Source organism: Diorhabda sublineata, chromosome 6, assembly GCF_026230105.1.
Source record: "Diorhabda sublineata isolate icDioSubl1.1 chromosome 6, icDioSubl1.1, whole genome shotgun sequence".
Taxonomy (NCBI): domain Eukaryota; kingdom Metazoa; phylum Arthropoda; class Insecta; order Coleoptera; family Chrysomelidae; genus Diorhabda; species Diorhabda sublineata.
The window spans coordinates 11,078,894-11,102,651 of record NC_079479.1 but is presented as its reverse complement, the minus strand read 5'-3'; the positions used below and the strand labels follow the sequence as shown (position 1 = coordinate 11,102,651).

The following is a 23,758-nucleotide window of genomic DNA, read 5'->3' as shown; positions in this document are numbered from 1 at the left end:
AAGGGACAAATCACCAGCAGGACAAAGAAGCATTGGAAGACCTAGGAAAAGATGGAGTGACAACCTCCCAGGTGACTGTGCAAAGGCAATGATGTGAAGAAAAACAGGGAATGATGCCTATACACAGCAGGAAGAAGAAGAAGAATAATAATGCAATTTAACGTGTCCTTAGTGTTATAATATGAACAACTAATACATAAAAGCCAGTTTCAATAGTCTATTTACTAATACCAAAGTAAAGTTTGAAATATTAGAGTTTTGAAGTGTGAAAGGAAAGTGAAATGACTACTAAACGTATACCTTAACTCTTAAAGGCAAACTGGAAACATTAAAACGTTTCGATAGCGTGGAAAGTGTCACAAAACTAGCAAAAATGTTAAACGTTTGTAAAACCACAATATGTGACTGAAAAAAAAATCGTGTGAAGCTTCAGCAAAATTGAACAACGTTTTGAAAATGGCAATCAGCGCCCCATTCAGACATTGAAGATTACATGCTACGAGATGAAGGCAGCCTTTTCACCACCAAATGTGACACCTTTATTACAGCCAATGGACCAGGGAGATTTGCAGATGCTGGAGTTGAATCCCTGTTACTGTTACAGTTTGAGCAATAGGAAAATCTTGGAATAAACTATGGAATCTTTGGAATTTGAAGAAAAGTGTACAAAGAATGACACCGTTAATCCAATTCCACTGATACAGCACATTCTAGGTTGTGAGGATGCGGTCGAAGCAGACGCGAATAGTTGGATGGCGGTAGATAACGCTAAGACTTTGATAGATGATGATATCACCGCTGCTGTGACGCATGATCAGGTTCAGTGCAACGAGAAGGAGGAGAATGGCGATAAGCAACGGGGAACGAAGGCAGAGAAGAAAGTCTCGTACCATGAGGCAGCAGCTGCGCTTGACCTCTCCGCTACTTGGAGCAAGTCTACTGCCACACCTGCGGATGTGGGATTTTATGTCCAAAAACCTTAGTTTATTCTTTTGTTCAGTACAATCTTTTTTACTGCGTATTCCCATGTAGGAGCCCCTAGACTTGAACGACGGGGCTTAGCTTGGGCTAACGCTGGTAAATACAGTGTTGGCAAACCAATAATGGTCCAAGCCTGATTTAAATCAAGGTAACTTAGTCCCGGACATTCTATAGACATACAAGCCTCGCTAAACTCTGTGTAACCTTACCTCGGCCATCCCAACCCACTATAAGCAATAAGGTTCATCCAGGCAACTAGTCCTAGTCCAGGTTTGCAAACCAAGTCTGGGCCAATGATGGCTTCCAAGCTTCTTTTGTTTATTTTTTGCGTTTTGTACTTCATTTTCGTTACTTCTCAATATAATTCATCTTCCTTTGTCTACTTTAAATTTATTGAAATATATTCTCACATTAGTCCAAATTATGTACTGTATGTACAAACAATTTCTGGAACGTGTTCGAATTGAGCAGACGTTCGGGACTCAACTGTAATAAGATATAAAAATTGTTGAAATAATAGATGTTATTGCCTTCCCAGGTTTGTGTATGCTAAGTTAACCTTTCACATTGTTGGGTTACTTACATATAACTCATACTTAAGTGGACCCGGGAGAAAGTGATAACAATTTTTAAGTATTTCTTTCGTCTTGATGAAAAATAACAAAGTTAAGATATATGGAATGGTTTGAACTAGTCGATAGAAACTATGGTCGAATTCAATAAATTGAACTACCCCACACCCCAGATACAGACTGATATAAGAACTAAGTGATAGAATAGGAAGTATGAAAAAACATTAGATAGATTCTAAAGGTGTATATCTTGATAAATGAACAAAAAATTGTTGAAAACCTTCACTAGACTTCATGAAGATGCTTCTTTAGAATAAACTTTAGTTTGTCTTCACCTTGTTCCATAATAATATGAGATGCCACTGTGCCTAGCTACGCATCCATCGATCAAAACATTCCGTTATCGAGATGATCAGATATACATTTTCTGATTCGTCGTCTTCACTAATTGAGAAATTCATCAATGATCAACGGGGCTACAATCTTATAGAACACATATTAGTTACAAACATATCAATATTTGATCACCTAATTATTATTTCCTTGAAATAGCCTGTGATTGTTATCTACAGTTTTTGAGCGAAAATTATATAATTAAATATATAATCACGATAATAAAACCATCGGCAGACCAAATTCGAGACGAATAAGATATTTGATTCGACATGTTCGTTAGTAACTAACAAGAGTAACAAATTGATGAAAAAATAACTAGTGGGACCATATCGTGAGCTTTTTGTTTTTCTCATGGTTGGATACAGATCAGATCGAAAGAAGTATCTAATATTAATGAGTAATGATGCACGACTGAATCCACCATACACAATCATTAGTAACAAATAGCAATAATAATAGGTACAATGATATATGTCGATCGCTGATCGTAATCGTATCGTGCAGAGGAGGAAACTTCACCCCACTTATATGATTTCTTGATTCTTTTATTCTTTGTCGTCAGTAGCGGCACTCAGGAGCGCACGCTAATTTTTTTATTGAGAAAATTCGATCTTCTTATTTTGCTCGTGCATAATTTATCATTATACACAGTGAGTTTTATTGTTATTTTGAATTGATCAATATTTCATTATAGGTTATAAGTGTAGAAGTCAACAAGAAACGTGTAATATCTTTAATAATTTATATCCTAACCGAAATCAGTCAGTAAATTAGTAAAAAAGTTCAACGAAACTGGTTCTACATGACACAAACACTTAAAGATTTGTCTTCAGTTGTTGTAGGTTTCCGCGCCATGATTTGGATTAATAATTTACTGCACTTTTTACTAACTCACAAGACAAAAATTCATAAACATCGTCCTAGATGTTAGAAAAAGCAATTGAAACTTGAATTTTTCATATTCTGGAAGATAAACTAAAAGAGTTTAGTAACTCAACTCAACTCAAAACTTCTGAAAACGGTGTGATAAACTGTTCGCTTTATTGAGAATAACTTAACACTTTATTTATTCCCAAAAACTTAAAGTGGTTCACTGTGTGTGAGAGTGAATATACAAGTCTTATCAGCAAAAGACGTTATACAAATTGTCAATAAATACTTCTATATTAGCACAATGTTTTTTCGACCAGTGTTATTATAACTATTATCACTAGAAATACATATTGATCTAAAAAGGATTGAATATCCCTATTTTTAGTCTTTTCTATTAACACGTTGAGCACCGGTGCGGTCCATAGGCCCCCAACTGAAATTTCCCCACAGCCCAGAGCGGTCCTATAGGCCGCACGACGTATTTTATTCCAAACCTTCTCCACAGCCCAAGAAACTGTATTTCAATGTGTTTTATAGTTTGGGTAGATCGTCCTGGATCCTTGGAACATTATCCTACACTTGGTCTACTTGATTTTTTTTCATGATACTCAATTTCATTTTAAAACAGAAAACCTTTTTTCATATTTTTTTGTTTTCTTCAATATAATTCAAAAAAATGGTTTTCCGCAAAACACGGAATACAATAATGTGGTTTTTCCAAATAAACACGGCCAGAAGTAATCACTTTTTTCATTTTGGATTTTACACTTTTTTTTCCACCCTGCTCAATTTGTTTTCACCTAGTAATTTAGACTTTCTTCAAAAGGCAATAGGTTTTTGGACTTTGGCGTCTCTTCTTCAGCATTATTCGTAGTATCTTCCTTCGGTAATTCTTCTGCTACACTGTTTTGGAAAACAGTAATTGGTAAATTATTTTTGTTGTTCTTTGTAGTGTTAGAACTTGCCATGTAATCAGATGGATGTAGAAGATTTGTCTTTGATATAGTCGACTAGTTTTGAGGCTTCACAACCATTCATTATCGTCTTTCAATGCTTTCTTTCTCATCAGAATGCATCCATCAAAAGCATCCACGCGTCACGCTTTGGGGCCTGGGAAAAATTTTAACTCGTGCTCAGAGCGAGCCTAGAGACGCAACAAAAAACAATTTTTTTTGCACTTTTTATTCCAAATAATTTTTTTCTCCTTGGATCTACAATACCTTATATGAGTTGTAGAAACACAAAAAAAAATTTGGGCCCAGGGGAAAGTTTATCCATTTTGGTTGGAGCTCAACGTGTTAATCCATGGATCTCCAAGTTATATATGTATAAGGTCTGGACAATCTGAATTATGGAACTTATGCCAGAGATATTATTTGTACCTCAAAATATTTGACTCTACTGAAACCGTGAGTATTTTTTTGAGGTTTATTTCTTGTCACTTTCAATAGACAACAGGAATAAAATTACTGATTCTCATTTATATTAGTATTACTATAGCGAGTAATGTAAGTTGGTGTCTATAAATTATGAAAAATTATTTCATTGTACATTCAATTCTATCATTTAAACATTTCTAACTATAAATATTCAAAATTCAGTATACGAAAAAGCGATTATGATTTTAATTTATTCATAGTTTTTGGAATCGTTTCAACAAAGTATACTGAATTTTATTTTTTTTGTATGGTAATTAGTTAATGTTTTAAGTTTTTCAAATTGTTTTTTGCAATATCATTGTGTGTTAATCTGAATCTTTGCCCTATCTATCTATCATCAATTGTCCTAAACAGCATCAGAATTAACATAAAAACCTTGATGTTACTTTCTCAATTTGTTTTTGTTTAAAATTTTATTTTAGGGGCTGGAATATTTTGATCTTGTATTATGTCCTCTGTAGATTATTTTTATTCTTTATTCTTAAAAATAGTTCGATAAAATCATTTAAAGTAAACTCACTACAAATACTTTATTACACTTTAGATATATGAATGATAGTATTACTGCTGTATCAAAAAAATAGATTGAGTATATATGCAATAAATATTCAATCTAATCATTTTAATTAAATTATATCTAATATACTGAACACACTATTTTATTCTATCATTGGATGGTGTGTATAAACATAAAATGAGATCTATGTTTGGAAAAAATTTGAAAATTCTGACCGAAAATATTCTTATTAGTGTGATATGTCCATGTTTAATATTTATAATTCTTTGACTTGTTCACATGTAAACCAATAAATATTTCACTTTCGGCATATTCGATAAGGCATAAGACTTTTTGAGTTTCACCTAATGAAGATCTGGTAACTTTGTTTTCGCTGATTAATATCTAACAGGCAGACCAACACCAATAAAAATAGATATTCAAATAATATCATTCTTAGCCATTTCGTAAGCTATCTTTTTGCAATCTTTTGCAGTACCATAAAACGTGTACGCACATCGAACCACGTAATCAATTAAGGATGCTTCTCTTCAGACGTAATAATTCAATTCACTTTATAATTTGGCATCAATTCCACTGCAACTCCAACTCTTTGTGGCTTCAAAAAATAGCGTGTTGGATAAGCAAGACCCGTTCATTTTGTTGCTTTCATCAAACTAAGACCTTGACGTGTTGGATCAAACGCCTGTCTCATTTGTTCTTCGGAATGTTTGCCCATTTTATGATTACTAGTACACAGTAAACCAATTAACCAGTTCAGTGTGTACTGGTTACTTCCAACCAAGTAACTAACTGCAATAAAAAAACTCACAAAACTAACTAACCACGTGCTAGTCAAATTCCAATCAAACGAATTGTCATTTTCCATAAGGTCACATTCAACATTATTCAATCACCGTTCAAAAGAAAACAGAGAGTTATTCCATTTTATGGATGTTTTATATAAAAATGTGAAGAAAGAAGAAAACAGTTTTTTATGAGGAGTTACAGAAAAAATTACATTAATTTCGATAGAATATTTTGTGAGTTATAAAACCTCAAACATGTTGCAGAAATACTCATAAATTTCATAAGAAATGGAAAGAGAATGCTAAACTGAAACAGCTAGTTTCAAATAAAACATCAAAAAATATATAAAACTCATTCTTCATATTCTAATATCTTTCTGTATGAATGTATGGGATTTCATAATGAAATTCAATTATCAAAATATCACTAATCATTCAACCGGTATGGCTTGAATGGATAGAGGTGATTTCAGCACAAACCTCGGAGACAGATGCATATCTGTATAAACATAATGACTTTCAACATCAGATCACGTATGAGATAAAATTTGCGTCTGCACAGATCATTATTATTACTATTATGATTGTTATGGCGGAATGTATGTGCACGCAGAAAATTATATGCATGAAATTATCTTCGAGATCGGTGAAGTATGCCTTTGTCCCACACGAACATTTTTTCTTCTTCTTCTGTATATTTATAATCACGTCCCATGCATACGCAGAATATATTATGAGACAATTCAAAACAGACTACAAGGGCTTCACTAAATTATACTTACTATACACTAGTAAGTATAATGGTTTGGTTTTATGATATGAAACTACTACCAGTATCACTGAAATATATTTAAATAAGAAATTAGTTCTTTGGATATTTCCTTCGTCATCAAAGTATATGTTGACGATCTTTCCATAAATATTTTTCTTAACTTCTGGCTTCGCTACCCTCTTAAAAATTGATTTTTATGGAAAAAGTCTAATTAATAGCTCATGGGAGTTAATGTAATTTAGTTAAATACCAGCCTAAAAGCTATCCCGATTCAAAATAAGTGTAACGTGGGTTTGTATACTTTTAATTTCCATATATGGGCCGAAATTCTCAATTTTTATGGTGAAAAAACTAAAATTATGTTATCTGAAGATGGTTACTTATATTCCTGATTTGCACTAATCTATCGATGATCAATCGTTGTAGTTTAGCCAAGTTAATTTTAGTCTAAATTAGGATTAAGTCAAAAAAGTCGAATACAAAATATCTAAGAAGAATCCGTTGTCTCGCAAGTTTTGGTTTGTTTAGATACTAACTCTTTTTAACAATGTTATTGTATACCTAGAGCTTCGTATTTTTTCATTTTAGACAATACTTATGGAAAAAATGCTTCCACAAATAGTTCAAACTCATATAAAAGTGTGTTTATCTTGATGAAGCTTCTTCTTAAAAACAATAAATCCAAATGTAATAAATATTTCTTTTTATTTTTCTATTTCAAAACTTAAGTAGCAACCCTCGTATCTATTATCACTACATAACAAGTTTATTACCTATAGAAAAATTACTAATTACTGGAAGACGATATATATTTGAAATTTCATTGTCTGCCTACCTGAAATATTTAAGAAATGGAGGTATCCGTGATTTCAACAACTACAATTGGGTTTTATAATCAACCATTAATTAATATGAGATAGGTTAACCCAAACACTTCTCATTTGCATAATTTTAATAGTACCAAAGAATCATTTATTCTCAGTATACGCTCAACCTTTCCATCATATCATTATCAAATTACTTCACAATGACACACGATCTTTTGAACACCTCATCTCCACCTCCAATACAATTAACAAAGCAAGAAATTTGTTCATCTGATTAGAGGTACGAGATGTGGTGGCAATAAAAAAGTGAGAGAAGAAAGGACCTGTTGCAGCATACATGCATGTTTATTGTGTTTTATAATTGAATTTCTAAATAGTTAAATGATTAGCCAGAGCTTTTCATATCGCAAGTCATTTAGGTTTAATTAAATTTATATGTTATACTTAGTGGACAAACAAAATCAGTCTCATATTTATATATAATTTATAAACTGAATTTTCCGTTTTTTTTTTTGCGAAGAATGAATTTTTTCAACAACACAGTACAATAATTCCATGAAAAATTAATGTGAATTAGGATTTATCATTATTCAAAATATAATAAGGTGAAAAAATCCAAAAACTACTGGCAAAACTACTGGTTTCTTGTAAAAATACTTTCCTTTGGTTTTTGTCTTTTTGAAATAATTCAGACAAAAAATAAAAAGAATATAATAGAAGATCTATAGAAGAGTGAATTCAGTTTGTAATTTCTCAAATGGTAGAGATGCAAAGAATAATTAATCAAATTAGACTTGGACCTCACACATTTTGACAATATTTTGAAACACAAACATAAGGAGGGAATTTTGGTTAGTAAAAACGTAAAACGGCCATTGATAATAGAGGAATCCAAAATCAAATTGAGTAACCTGACACCACAAATAACATAAGATCAGAGAGAAATTTGACAGAAGATACAATTGTATAATATGTTCTGTCACTAAGAAGTGGACAGACAAAGTAAAAAAACATGAAGCTTCTGCGGTGAAAGGAGTTGGTATTTACAAAATACAGGGTGCGGCTGCATAACTTCCTTTTTTAAAAAGTTCGCCATTTAGTCGGTAGATGTCGTAACGGAGTGCTAGTGGTCTCGTTCGAGAGGGGGGACTATAAAGTTTTGTCCAGTTCAGTCGCCATCATGCGTTGGAACAGTGAGGAGCGTGCGTTTGCCGTTGAGGTTTACTTTTCGAGCGGATGTTCTGTGATCGCAACCCAGCGCGCCTTTCGGAATCGCTTTAATTTAGCCCCCTTGGCCCCTGTCCCGGACCGGAAATCAATTGTTACGTGGGTCACTACGTTCAGACAAACTGCAAGTGTGACAAGACGAAGAACTGGAGTCCCTCGGCCCATTAGATCACCGGAGAACATTGAGTTAGTTAGAACTTCAGTGTTGCGATCACCACGGCGTTCTGCGCGCAAACATGCGTCTGCCCTTGGACTTTCCGATCGTTCTGTGAGGAGAATACTTCATGATGATCTTCATTTTCATCCATACAAGATGGCAATTGTGCAGGAACTTTCTGAACGTGACTTCAATTCTCGGAGGAACGCGTGTGAGGTTTTTCTGGAAGTCGTTCCTGAGGACGCTATTGTTTTTTTTAGTGATGAAGCCCATTTTCATTTGTGTGGATTTGTAAACAAACAAAACATGCGCTACTGGGCTGATACCAATCCTCGACAATTGCATCAACGGCCTTTGCATTCACCTAAAGTCACAGTGTGGTGTGCAATTTACTCACGTGGAATTATTGGTCCCTGGTTCTTTGAGGAAAATGAAGTCACAGTGACAGTGAATTCGCACCGGTATGTAAACATGTTACAGGAATTTTTTTTCCCACGGCTAGATGAGTTGGACTTAGGGGACACTTGGTTCCAACAAGACGGAGCAACGGCACACACTTCAAGAACATCGATGGCTGTTTTGAGGGAACACTTCCCAGAGCGCCTTATCTCAATTAGGGGCGATTTGGAGTGGCCAGCCCGCTCTCCCGATTTGACCCCTTGTGATTATTTCCTATGGGGTTTTTTGAAATCCCGTGTGTATGTGAACCGTCCAAGGACCCTACAAGATTTGAAGACGAACATCCAGGAAGAAATTGCCAACATAACGCCTGCTATGCTGGCAAGAGTCATGACAAACGCCAGAAATCGGTTTACTCAGTGTATGGAGAATGGGGGACGTCACCTAACTGATTTAATCTTCAAAACTCAGTAAAACAAAACTTTATGTATGTGCCTGTATTATAAAAAACGAATAAAAATTTTCTGATTCATACAATAAGTTTTATTAACTTTTGAAAAAAGGAAGTTATGCTGCCGCACCCGTATTTTATCTGAAAATAACCCGATTTGTGATATTTCAACGACGTAACAATTGAAGAAGACTTAAAAAATGTGATTAATTCCATTCATGCTGACATTGCTGGCAAAGAAGAAATCGAGCAATCGTATCGATTGGAGATAGAATTTGTTATAGAAGCAGAAGAGGTCATAGAAGAGCAGCTGGAAGGAGTATTAGGGAATGAGGGAATGAAGGTTTCGATGTTGCAAACCTATGTTTGGAAAATATTTGCAGTTTTTGCACTAGAAACAGAAACATAGCAATGGCAAGAAAAGCTGCTCATGATGGATTACAGCTACGGGCAAAACGAATGGAAGTAATATCAGATAGCACCCATCCAAAACCGAAAATTGCATCAACTGTAAGAATTCCCGTTCCAGACGTCGATCGAGGCAGAGGAGATGCTAGGTCAGTTTTAGCTGTAGTACAGGAAGCCACAGAAGATGGATTTTACCGCTTGGGAACAAAACAAGGAGTGATTTCAAAATAATATAGCTGTTCACAATTTAGTACGTGCCCTGTTAGCATTTTGAAAATTGAAGAAGTTTCCAAAGACAGGGAAATCCCTCTTGGAGATGGCTACTGATCAATCGACAGGACATGGGCAAGGTGGTAAAAAATGTAATTGTGAGGGTAAATGTCCTGATTTATAAACTTCACGTACGTATTTTTATGTAGAACTCATTTCTATAATAAATAAATGAAAAAAATGTGTTTAAATTTCTTAGAAATATACATATGGCGTGGGTGCAGCTGAGCCGTATATAAATAGACTAGACCTTTGACAAACGGACTAGACAGTTCGTTAAAAGACAAGCTTTTCACACATATAGACTAATATCCTCAGTCCTTTTCTATACGGACTAGTCCTTGCATAATATATGGTCTATTTTTATAATTCAGTCGAGGGAAAATTAATGTAGCAGAAAAAAAATTCAGAAATAACGATACGGATTTTTAAACTAAATTCCAAGATAGAATATTCATATCGATCAATGATGCAAAGTGGATTTGCACAAATGAAAAGTCTTGACAATGGAACACAAAAATTGATATCATAATCCTGATAGGGTGCATTTCCAGGGGAAAGCAAACCGCTCATAATCAGAGCAAAAAGAATGAGATACTAGAGCCAACTTCAGTTAAAAGTTAAAAAAAATATAGATATGATTCAGCTGTTGGTTTAAGCAATGATGTGTTAGCAGAGATTTATTTCGTAATTCTTCAAATTGAAAGAAATGAAACAACCAGAGAAATATCTGAAGACTAGTTATGAACAGATTAAAATGGACTCATAGGGGGAGGTATCGCATCTGCATTGTACTAATCGAATCTTATTTTGTCTGGAACATTCTAAAAACTTCTGAAATCTATCTGGGAGAATTGGATTATATTGAAATAAGTCTCTTCTATCATTTCAGCTACCTAACTGATATTTACAACCATCAAATATTAATTTTCTAAAAATTAAACTGATCAAGAAAGGCGTGTTTCCAAAAGAGAATTTCTATTGTCTTGGGTTTTGAAACAGAACTTTTTACGGCCTTCCGGTATGCAGAAATATAAGCTTGTGGTGGTATTTCCCAATGCGATCTAATACATACCACACCTTCTTTATTGCCTATCAACACTGGTACTCTTTTTTTTTTATTAATTTCAACTTTTAATATGTACACTTGTATATAATTGAACATCATCTGGTAGTGTCGGAATCGGACAATAGCTCACGGGAGGGAACACCTTGTTAGATCTTGTCTTCTTGTTATTATGTTCACTGTTTTTTTAATTATGTCCTTAATAAATTCTATTATAGTGATTGTGAATGTTCAAGCTTGCTTAACAATGTTTACATATAAAAACTAAGTTTGTTTGAAAAATGGACAAGTAAGTAACATATTTCTCGAATATTTGCTTGAATAAGCGTCAATTCATGACAAATTGAGAGACCGATGATGGGATAGAACCTATAAATGAATCCATCTGAACAAACCTCCTTATATCTTTGCAGTCATAAAAATTTTAATAACCATATACCAATAACCAATAAATTTTGTAAGTAAACATACGTATTTTCAGCTGCTGATTAGTTGAATTCAGATCCATGTCACGATGGTCTGCAAAAGATCTAGTTTTTCTAAGCGACGCTGCCTCCTGTACTCATACAAACAGGCGCGATATTTTCGGCAAATTAGCAACCGAGCACCTCTTTAATGGACTGATCATGACTTTCTTGGATATCAGTTTGATTAGTAATGTCCTAAATTCATCCAGTTTAATTTTAAACGTGATTATTCATCAATAAATCGGCCTCATTACAGTTTTCTATGGTCGATTAATTTCAGTACCTGCTCTTCAGAATTTAGTACTGGTGCAAGTCTAGTTCACAATAAAACATCAGCTCCAGATAAAAATAACGATGAAAATATAAAAAGTTATCAATAATGTCAAAAGTACTAGAAAGAATACTTCTGCGTAAAATCCAAACAGTTCTTCCTATAAACGAATTCAACAATCTTAGAAGAAAAAAAGGTGGGTGCTGGAGTATATACAACAAGCGTTCGACAGAGTCTGGCATGATGGTCTCTTCTACGAACTGAAACTATATTTAACGGAACAACATTATTTCAAGATCTTATATCACCGACGGCTACTTTCAAGTCAAACTTGAAGATTCCTACGTAAATTATTATTCGATAGCATCTGGAGCACCTTCATAGCAAACTTTGAAAACGACACGGAAATCATGGCAACTGTAGCTGCAGAAAAAGTGCAAATTCATCTAATCTACAATAAGAAAATCTGTTTTTCCGCAAATGTTCATCAATAAAATCCCCATTCCAATAAAATCAGTTACAGCTACATTTGGATGGAAAACTTATATGGAAAAACAGTTAGCTTTGAAACTAAAAAATATGCACTGGCTACTCAACAAAAGGTCCCAACTAAGACTCGAGAAAAAATTGCTAATCTACTGTTTCATATCAATCTGGTTGTATGGAATAGAACTGCAGTAAATCTTCAAATACGAAGATACTCCAAACATTCCAATCCATAACACTCCGTATATTGAGTAGAGCCCGCTGGTACGCTACTTACAATTCATAACGATCTGATCATCCCAATAATCGAAAATGTGATGAATAACTATTCAACAAGATACAAAATTTGATCCAATGATCACAATGTTGATTTACTAAATATTCTATTCAACCACTAGCAAAAATAAGATCGCAGAAAATATGGCAAGAAGATCTACCTCAATACTTTCAGAGTACTGTCAATGGATGGTTCGTGACTCACTTTAGTGACTTATAGACAATTTACTTATTACTCTGCTTATAGAGTAGATGAAACCTTTGCTATGATCTGCGAGTCACCGAGCTCTTGTAATCGAGACGTAATCAGCTGCCTGGGATTCTCTTGCACACTCTCGCGATATTTTGAGCAAATCCTCCATGGAAACCTCTCTTTTTTTTGAACTACAACGATTTTATCTAGTTTGTCTAAAATATAAAGATTACAGCTTAGTTTATTGGACGATCTAATGATTTATAATAAAAAAAAAACAAAAGAAATCTTTGATAGTCGTGATGAGACCCAAATTCAAAGCCGGTCGTTGGTTCCTTCCTTCATCAGTGATATTATACATTTTCTTGAGGAAAGCTTAAGTTTCGGTCTATTTCATTTTTGGTAAACTTAGTTGTGGGTGATTTATAACCTCATTATATTCTTGGCAAAATGTTTGGTGCACTTTCTATGAAAACTGCTACTGTATTTAACCTTTTCCAATTTTTTCTCTGTTTTGTCATATTCGATCACTTATAATCAACTATTGGATCATACACAATAACCACGATTACTGATTAAACATTAAAAAAACTCGGAACACAATTATTGAACATCTGAACCTCAAAAATATAGTACCACCCCCTTCCATGAAAAAGGCTATTGTAGGCCTATAAGATTTTTGGAAATTCTCCAGTTTTTATTGGAGCTTTCGAATATTTATTAGGTGCCTTAAGATTTATGAAGGTTTTAAAAATAAGCTGGAAAATCCCAGAAGTAAAAGTTTTGTAACAAGGTTTCTAAAAACTCTATAGAACCTTCTAAGAAATAAGTAACGCTAAAAGATTTATAAATGAGGTAATAGAAATGTTTTGGATGCAATGTTTTAAAACTTTCAGTATATTGGTATTTCCCGAAGTCTCAAAAAACAACACGTGGTCCCTTATAAAACTCTAAATAAAACTCTAAAAACTATTAAAAAAGTTAAGTTTCTCTATAAACCTCTTATAGATATACGTTAACGTTTTATAAAACTTTAAGCTCCGAAGAATGTTAGTTGGGATGTTATGGGAAAAAAATAAAAAGGAACCATTAATCTAAGATGGTTGACGAATCACGTCGCTACAAAAATCGGAATTCAAGAGAAAAGTTGAAGCTTTTATGAACAGACTCAGGAATTCAAAAGACAAATTATTGTGATAAATCACAAACTTTCCAACCAGTTCAATTAGTACTCGAATCGTATATGGAGTTGACAAGCTTATGAATATAAATATGGATTTCTCATTTTTCAGTAGTACTGTTATTTTGAATATGTTAGGAAAAAAGTTACAAATGTATGACTGAGCAGTTTTGGTTTGGAAATACAACATAATTTTAACACTTTGAATTCTACCACAAGCTCCACTTGAATTTGGTGACAAAAAAATCATATAACATAACAACTCTATGTGCTTAATTTTAAACCAATTACAACGTATCATCCTCTTTGAGACAGAAACGTCTCACATGAACCTCACAATGTTGGATAATCGAAATTGCTATTAAATGTCATTGTGAAATTTTTTGGAGAAGTGAGTCCAACGAAAAATCGTTCTAAAACTGGGTGACCAAACACTGTAACTAATGATGAAAAATCATTGGATATCATGCCAAGTTATGAAAAATATTTCTCGTACATAATACATAAATGTTAATGCAGATCCTTATTCCACAGATAAGATTACAATTTTCATAATACAGGCGAGAACTTTATTTTTGAAATGGACATACCTGTCCAATAATAGAAAAAATATTCATCAAGCCCTAACACGTACGACTTTTCAATAGCTTAATTATCCCTGTTTACATTACCAGGTAGGAAATTTTATTAAGAGGTGGTTAATATCGGTAAATTTTTATGCCACATTTGATTATTCAAAGTGAGTTGAATCATTTAGCACGTGATTTGGGGTTATCAAAACAACTGTCGGAATTTCTTTCTTCCCATATTAAGGAATGGAGCTCGTTAACTAAAAAGACAACATTATTTTTGTCTATATTATACATTTCGTAAATCTTTGCATAAGATTTGTTTTCTCTTCGCCTTTGATGTCTTCCGGATCCGTCAAATGTTCGAACATATTTTGGTATTCTTCATTCTGTATTAAAATATTGAATGGTTTGACTTTTTCTTTGCGAACAGAAGCTGCTGTATAATCAGATCCTGTGAAGGTATGGAAGCCCGGAAGAGCTCGAGAAAGTGATGGAACTAATTCTCCTGCAAGATCTTTACAACTTATATAATTAATTTCTTTACCTAATTTATTTGTTATTCATACTTTTTGGTTTTTGAAATTGTGAATATTTCCGAGACAAATGATTAGGGTCAGTATTTACAGATTTAATGAAAATCTGTAACAACGGTAATTCGACAAAAAGATTTTACTCCAAAATAAATGTATTGAACATCGTACATTTTGGGGTAGATGCTGATATAGATAATGCACTTCAAGGTGGTAAGCGGGATTTTTCCGGCAGTTTTTGAGCGAGCATACCAAAATATTATAAAAATTATACAAAAATTGATAAAAAGGAAAAAAAAAATTCTGGAATGATGGAGAAATTTTAGCCCACATCCCTCACTTCAAATAGGTATGTCCTTCCGGCAAAAAAAGTGGTTTGCAAGAGTCAATAAAATTTACTGTCGAATACATTAGAAAAAATTAATATCCGCGATTACGGTGAAACATTTTTTGGGAATTATGTTAGGCGCGCAAAACATCCTTTCACATAGTTTTTAAGGTTTGAACATTGGAAAATGTACACTATCTTGAATAGTTGATATTTTGTAAATATTTGATGTTGGGGAGGATTAGGGGTGTGGTAAAAATGTAGACTATCTTTTAACATCTACCCCCCGCCTCCAAACCTCTCCAACATTAGATATAATTGGTTACGACTGAAGTAATGACACAAATCGATTTCTAATAATAATTATTTATTTACACGTACAAATAATCATCAATTTCTATCGGATACATTAGTGACATTTCATCAATAAATGTTACAATTCTGTTTGAATATGAATAATGTCTCTTAAATAGAAATTTCCCAAAATACCGACGATAATGAGATCTAGTTCTTCCATAACGAGGTATATTATCATGAATATCTCTCCAAAGTCGCTCAATATTTTGAGTATGAGCTTATTCTAGCCTAACCTGATCTTACCTAACCAAACCTAACCTAACCTATCTAAATTTTCAACCTATATATATATATATATATATATATATATAAATTAAATTAATCAGCATAATTTTCTCCACGACATACTAAAATTTCAAGGAAATCGGGCGTATGCAACCTAAACTAAATAATTACCATTTTTTGTTCACATTATTTCGGCAATAGGAATTCAGGCATACCGAGCTTAATTTATTCCTATACTAATGTTCCATTTATTTAAATGAAATTTTTTTTATTCCGCTTTGAGGGGCCTATAGTAACTGAGTAACTGAGGACAAATTGGTTTTAGTGGTTGATATTCATGTAGTAATGTCCAGTCATATTTTGATAAAGTTTTAAGAACAGATTTTTAATAAAAAAATCGTAAAGTTAAGAAAATTTGATATAAAAAACATACAGAAGGGTCTAAGAAGTAAGAAACTGAAGAATTTTTATTTACTTTTATAAAAAAATTTTAAATATCAAATAAATAATGCAGCTTCCATATTAACAATATGAAACTTCACGACTACGTCCATATCAATTATATTATAAAAACTATAAAAATATTTAATAACATTCAAAATTCCGTGAAACACACTGTATACCATTCAATATTTTCCTTGAAAGTAATTCTCATGTAATCAATTTATTAGTGGTACGAACATTATTTAACTTCCAAGATCGTTGATTAATGTATGGAGATGATAAAAGCAATTACTCAGATCTCTGGTATTGGTATCAGAAAAGACGACCGCCTTATGATTTAAAGAACTTCACGCGTGATCACGTACTTCATCGTTGTTACTTATCTTACTATACATATTGACGACACCAACCGCTACGGTACTGCTGTGATGTTCGAACAAACGTCATATTAGATATTGACAGCTTTCGATGGTATAAGTTTCGTTTATGAATGTTAAATATGCGTACTCTTCAAGTTATTGATTTTTTGCTAACTAATCGAGTTAAATTATTTCGACATAGCAACATTGAATGGTCTATCTGTAGCTCTCGCAAAATAAGTTTCGTAGAAGGAACTTACGGTTGAAATTCTTGCAAATTATAGGGTAGAGCAATAAATACATAAGATATTGTTGAAATAAAAGGTAAAAATGTGAATTAGGTAATTGAATAAAGTTTATTTTTTTAAAATAACATCATCTAAATGACTGCAATCTCGAAGACGGCACTCCTCAAAACACGAACGCAGATTTGTGAAAAGTCTTGTCAATAAATCTGGGGTGATGGCTGCCATTACCTGGCGGATATTTTCCTTTAGCTGACTGATGTCCCTTGGATTGTTCATGTAGACTTTATGTTTGAGGTGTTCTCACAAAAAATCAAGAGGGGTCAAGTCAAGGCTACGTGGGAGCCATGGGATATCACCTCTCTGGAAATTAGTCTCACAGCCGCCATAGAGTCATTTGATGTGTGATAGGTCGCTCCGTCTTTTTGGAACTAAATTTCGTATTCACTATTCTTGATATCGCAAGTTCTGGAGTAAAATATCCCTCTAACATCGCAATATAGCGGTTGATGTTTCGTCCTCGTGAATCTTCATATTATTGCCCATACAGTTACTTTCAGACTATGTAGTGATCTATGATGTTTCATTTTTAGATTTTTTCAGTCCAATAACGACAATTTTGTCGGTTTACGAACACATTTAAATGAAAATGAGCCTTATCTGAAAACAGGGAGTTGTCCAAAGTCGGTATCTTTTAATTTCTGTGTTAACTGGAGCTTAAAAGTATGCAGTTCAAGATCCAACTTAAAAATTCGCTGTAAACTTCTTCGCGACAAGTTTAAAGCTGCCGATCGCTTCCGAGTGGACACATGCGGATTTTCTCGTACTGACTTCTTCACCCTATGAATATTGTCTGTGGTCCTAGACGTTATTGGATGACCTTTTTATTAATGAGTATTACAGTCGCCTTGTCAAGACGAATGAACGACCGTTCTCGTGCAAACACAAAAAGTGCGAGGCTTTCTGTCGAAGTGACTCATGGCTACTAAAACTCCAGGAGTGCAGGAAAGCTCAAATTGTTATATATACGGGCACTTTCGATTTATTAGGAACAATCATTGCTTCAATCAAAATATGGTTCAATTGATGGCGTGTTTATTATTATTGAAATTATTTTGACTATTTCCTTCGAAAAATTTAAGCCAACCAGAAAGCTGTAATATTTTATGTTTACCTAGCAACGATCAAATTTCAGCGATAATACTGCACTAGTGCAAATTATCGATAATATGCACTAGTGCCAAATTTTCGTCTAGGATTAATAAACATCATTTGGTTTTAATTTTATATTTTAAGAAAAGGAACAATTGTTTATTTTAAATTAAATTTTTCTCAGGAAATAGCCTGCCAAAATGCTCTCTCGTGCATGTCAAATTGTCTCATAATTTCCTCTCGTGCGCATTCGCGCACTCGAGAAAATTAAATTATCGACAATTTGACATGCACTCGGGACATTAATATTGATAATTTGGCCCAATTTTTGGCTTTTATTAAAATATTATTGGACATTCACAACGAGATTTAGTAATACCTAGTTTGAATACTGCAATTTTTTAATAATGATATTCCACACCACCCTTTATTCCAAATAATATCAGTTTTTTTTTTTATTTCAGATTGTCCTATTGCTCTTCGTAGGATATTCACAAACTACCAATATTTTCGATATATTTGGAAACAAACGTATTGCTATCATGGGTCATGAACTTGATATGGGAAGTGGTTTCAAAATTGACAATGGTTTTCTGGATGGTTCTCCTGGACTAGAACGACACTTGACAAGTGATAAACATGAGGGTGGTCAACAAGAAAGTGGTCAACAAGAAAGTGGCCAACAAGGAAGTGGTCAACAAGGAAATGGTCAACAAGGAAGTGGTCAACAAGGAAGTGGACAACAAGGAAGTGGTCAACAAGGAAGTGGTCAAAAAGGAAGTGGTCAACAAGGAAGTGGTCAACAAGTCGGTGAAGGAAGTGATGAACAAGGAGGTAGTGAACAAGCTCATCAACATGGAGGTGGTCAACATAGAGGTGGTCAACATGGAGGTATTCAACATAAAGGTGGTAAACATGGAAGTGGTCAACATGGAAGGGGTCGCCATGGGAGTCGTCAACATGGAAGTGGTAAAAGAGGAAGTAGTCAACAGAAAAATAGTCAACAGGGAGGTATTCATCAAGAAGAGGGTCAAAAAGGAAATAGTCAACAAGAATGTAATCAGAAAACGAATGGTGGGCAAGAAGGTGATCAACAAGGAACCGGTCACCAAGGAGGAAATGGTAAAAAAGAAGGTGGTAGACTAGGAGGTGGTCAACAAAGTGGTCAACAAAGCGGTCAACAAACTGGTCAACTAAGTAGTCAACAAAGTGGTCAACAAAGTAGTCAACAAAGTAGTCAACAAAGTAGTCATCAAAGTAGTCAACAAAGTGGTCAACAAAGTGGTCAACAAAGTGGTCAACAAAGTGGTCAACAAAGTGGTCAACAAAGTGGTCAACAAAGTGGTCAACAAAGCGGTCAACAAACTGGTCAACTAAGTAGTCAACAAAGTGGTCAACAAAGTAGTCAACAAAGTAGTCAACAAAGTAGTCATCAAAGTAGTCAACAAAGTGGTCAACAAAGTGGTCAACAAAGTGGTCAACAAAGTGGTCAACAAAGTGGTCAACAAAGTGGTCAACAAAGTGGTCAACAAAGTGGTCAACAAAGTGGTCAACAAAGTGGTCAACAAAGTGGTCAACAAAGTGGTCAACAAAGTGGTCAACAAAGTGGTCAACAAAGTGGTCAACAAAGTGGTCAACAAAGTGGTCAACAAAGTGGTCAACAAAGTGGTCAACAAAGTGGTCAACAAAGTGGTCAACAAAGTGGTCAACAAAGTGATCAACAAAGTGGTCAACAAAGTGGTCAACAAAGTGGTCAACAAAGTGGTCAACAAAGTGGTCAACAAAGTGGTCAACAAAGTGGTCAACAAAGTGGTCAACAAAGTGATCAACAAAGTGGTCAACAAAGTAGTCAACAAAGTGGACAACAAAGTGGTTACCAACAGGGAAGTGGTCAAAAAGGAGGTATTCAACAAAAAGATGGCGAAATAGGAGGTTCTCAACAGGAAATTGGCCAGAAAGGAGGTAGTCAACAAAAAGATGAAGAAAAAGGAGGTTCTCAACAGGAAAGTGGCCAGAAAGGAGATAGCCAACAAAAAGATGGTGAAAAAGGAGGTTCTCAACAGGAAAGTGGCCAGAAAGGAGGTAGTCAACAAAAAGATGAAGAAAAAGGAGGTTCTCAACAGGAAAGTGGACAGAAAGGAAGTAGTCAACAAAAAGATGGTGAAAAAGGAGGTTCTCAACAGGAAAATGACCAGAAAGGAGGTAGTCAACAAAAAGATGGAGAAAAAGGAGGTTCTGAACAGGAAAGTGGCCAGAAAGGAGGTAGTCAACAAAAAGATGGAGAAAAAGGAGATTCCCTACAGGAAAGTGGCCAGAAAGGAGGTAGTCAACAAAAAGATGGAGAAAAAGGAGGTTCTCAACAGGAAAATGACCAGAAAGGAGGTAGTCAACAAAAAGATGGAGAAAAAGGAGGTTCTGAACAGGAAAGTGGCCAGAAAGGAGGTAGTCAACAGAAAGATGGAGAAAAAGGAGATTCCTTACAGGAAAGTGGCCAGAAAGGAGGTAGTCAACAAAAAGATGGAGAAAAAGGAGGTTCTCAACAGGAAAGTGGCCAGAATGGAGGTAGTCAACAAAAAGATGGAGAAAAGGGAGATTCCCAACAGGAAAGTGGCCAGAAAGAAGGTATTCAACAGAAAGATGGCGAAAAAGGAGGTTCTCAACAGGAAAATGACCAGAAAGGAGGTAGTCAACAAAAAGATGAAGAAAAAGGAGGTTCTCAAGAAGAAAGTGGCCAAAACGAAGGAAATCAACAAGAGGGTGGAAAAAAAGGAGGATCTCAACAAGAAACTGGTCAACAAAGCGGAAATCAACAAGGAAGTAGTGAACAGGAAAGTAAACAACAAACAACTGGCCAGCAAAATAGTCAACAAGGAAGTGGTGACTCTTCGGAGAATGATGGATTCAAAAGTGACCTTCTCGTCATACACAACACAGTTGAAAGGTACAGGTAGAAGTTTTACACACATTCATTGATTCATTTCATGATCCGATTTTAACAAACTCTAATATTTCTATTAGCTCCTTAGCTCTACACTCCATAGTAATTGCGAAGCCAGTGGCAATTTAGAAATTGACTGATTGATTCTGGCATCTGGCAACTTTTGGTAGTGAACCACGATAAAAAAGGCTGTTTACATTTGGTTTGCAGAATTTCGTCATTGTCAATGATGAAAGTCGAGAAGCTCGGTCAAAATCGGTTGTTATTCCGATAAAAATCGATGCTGTGGGCAACATTATTGAAGAAGATCTACAGACAGATAAAAGCGTATCTTAGGATATCGCAGGCCTTAATACAATCGATTTTGTATGGTCATTGCTTGAGAAAGAAATGTTCTAGAAATGTTCGCATATAGCACGTCAAACCACTGATTATTCAAAAACCGTCATCTTCAGAGTTGCCAAATTATTCCGCGAATCAATTTGAGCGTATGCAAAAAGGGCGAATACTTAGAGAAGCATCAAAGCACTTTGTTTCGATTTTGTTAGAGATAATTCACGTATCACATGACGTTTTTAAAAATATTCCTAAAAGAGAGATCGAAAAATAGATTTCTGTCTAAAGCAAACATGAATGAATATATAGCCTATTTATTTGAAATAATTCTAATAATTATTTTATTTGTTCCAGCAGCAACTGAAACTAAGAACTTCGGACAATAGAAGTAAAATATGCAACAGTATCTGAAAAAGAAGCTTATAATATTTATATAGAACAACACTTAATATAAGTTTGATTGTCAATATAATAATGGAAGGGGTATTCTTCTTGTTTTTTTGTTTATATAAATTTGTCTAATTTTTGGGTAATAAAGGAAACTTACTGAATTATTTTTGTGTTTTAATGGTGCTTTAATCATAATTATAGAAAAAATGAAACCTAAATGAAATTTAAAGAGCAAGTGTTCCTTCATAGCAAATATCAAGCAAATGAAATTCGATACTTAAGGAAAAAAAACGCATCCAATAATGTTCATTATTCGAATGCGTTCAAAGGAAAGATTTCCCGTTCAACCTTCTCAAATCCTACTTGTAGAAGAGACAGTTTCAAGTCAAAATCCAAGAGCATCAAAACTTTACATTCAATCATGTAAGGAGTTCTATAGGGGAGTACACTTGGCTCGATCCTGTATCTTATGTACAAAGCTGATATTCCCACACACAACAACTTAACTAGCTGAAAGCTTACACTTATACACAACGAAGAGTTACCTGTTCATCTTTGATGTTGAACTGATAAACTTCTGCAGCAAAAAGACAATGCAAGATACCTTGGAAATCATATGGACCGATGACTAGCCTTGAGCTCAGACAAGCAACTGGATTCAAAACTCAGCAAAGTGTACTAGTTGATAGGTCGGAGATCACAACTAACAGGCTACTGATATATAAAGTCACACTAAACAATCTGTAGCTGTGGTATGCAGCCATGAGGCACTGCATCCAACTGAAATATAGCAATTCTAGGAAGAATTTAGTCAAAAGTACTTGGAATTATTGTAAACACCAACCCATCCCAACGCATTGGCTCAACCTCTATTGAGATCTCTCGTCCATCGAACGCCTAGAAGGCATCTTCCGTGCGATCTGCCTGATATATTTTAGTGACATAGTGATGTGTTGTGTATTTATACCTCAATGAAACTATTTTAATTATGTGAAAGGAAATTGCCAATGGCAAAAGAAATATAGGAAAAGAGTTGAATATTAAAAATACGTGATGAGTGACATAAGACAATATGGCCGAATGAATTGAAATATCTTTTGGAATGACAGTGTAGTAATTTGTGTAGTGAAGATTGAAGACAATATGAAAAATAAACTGGATGAGATCATGTTATCTCAAAATTACACAAATGCAATGTGACTCTTTTTTGGGTACGAACCGGTTCTAAAAATTATCGATCAATTGTAACTGAATTATTCTGCTGGATTTGTTGTTTTCTTTGCTTTCGCAAATTTATCAATTCTTTATTTTCATTAACGGTTTGAATAACGTGTAGAAATTGGATTCAATTTTCATTATCCTTCTTCACCTTCAGGTGGGGTATGACAAAACCCAGCGCTTGAAGAATGCACAAAAAAATATTCAAATTGACCTCCAACCGACGCTAGCGCCTCAGTACCTTCAAACTAAGTATTCCTCTACACGTGGTTGTTCAAAGCATAGTTCCAGCATAGACACAGTGCAGTGCAAATAGGAGCGTTTCAAAATTGCTTGAGGTTTCTCACACCCCACCTGTCTAAACTCGATTTTTGTTTTGATTTTGAGTAGATTTGTTTTGTTTTTGTGACATCATTTCTAGAGGTAGGTTCTTTATTTTTATCAACTATGGTTATTATTCGTGAATTATCGCTTGTATTAGATCGTGTATTGATGGAAGATTCTGAAGAAAAGCAGAGACGTCTTCAAAGATTATGGTAAGATGCAGAAAATGACGAAAACTTTATTGATGAGGATGATTCCGAAGAAGACGACGAAATAGATAATGTCAGCGTGTGTAGAGATTACCCTGACTTAGAACAGGATGCC

General features: G+C 34.4%; 1 protein-coding gene across 2 annotated transcripts in view; it reads left to right on the top strand.

Moving 5' to 3' along the window:
* Nucleotides 1-22,056, top strand: part of LOC130445063 (uncharacterized) — a 321,720-nt gene extending 299,664 nt beyond the window's left edge. Inside the window, exons 2-3 of one of the 2 annotated variants that reach the window (XM_056780553.1) lie at nt 18,693-21,169; nt 21,857-22,056. In XM_056780553.1, the coding sequence (XP_056636531.1) occupies nt 18,693-21,169; nt 21,857-21,866 (2,487 nt within the window). In that variant the 3' untranslated portion in view covers nt 21,867-22,056. The remainder of the gene's footprint in view (nt 1-18,692; nt 21,170-21,856) is intronic. The other variant, XM_056780554.1, reaches the window with a different exon arrangement.
* The last annotated feature ends 1,702 nt before the right edge of the window (nt 22,057-23,758 follow it).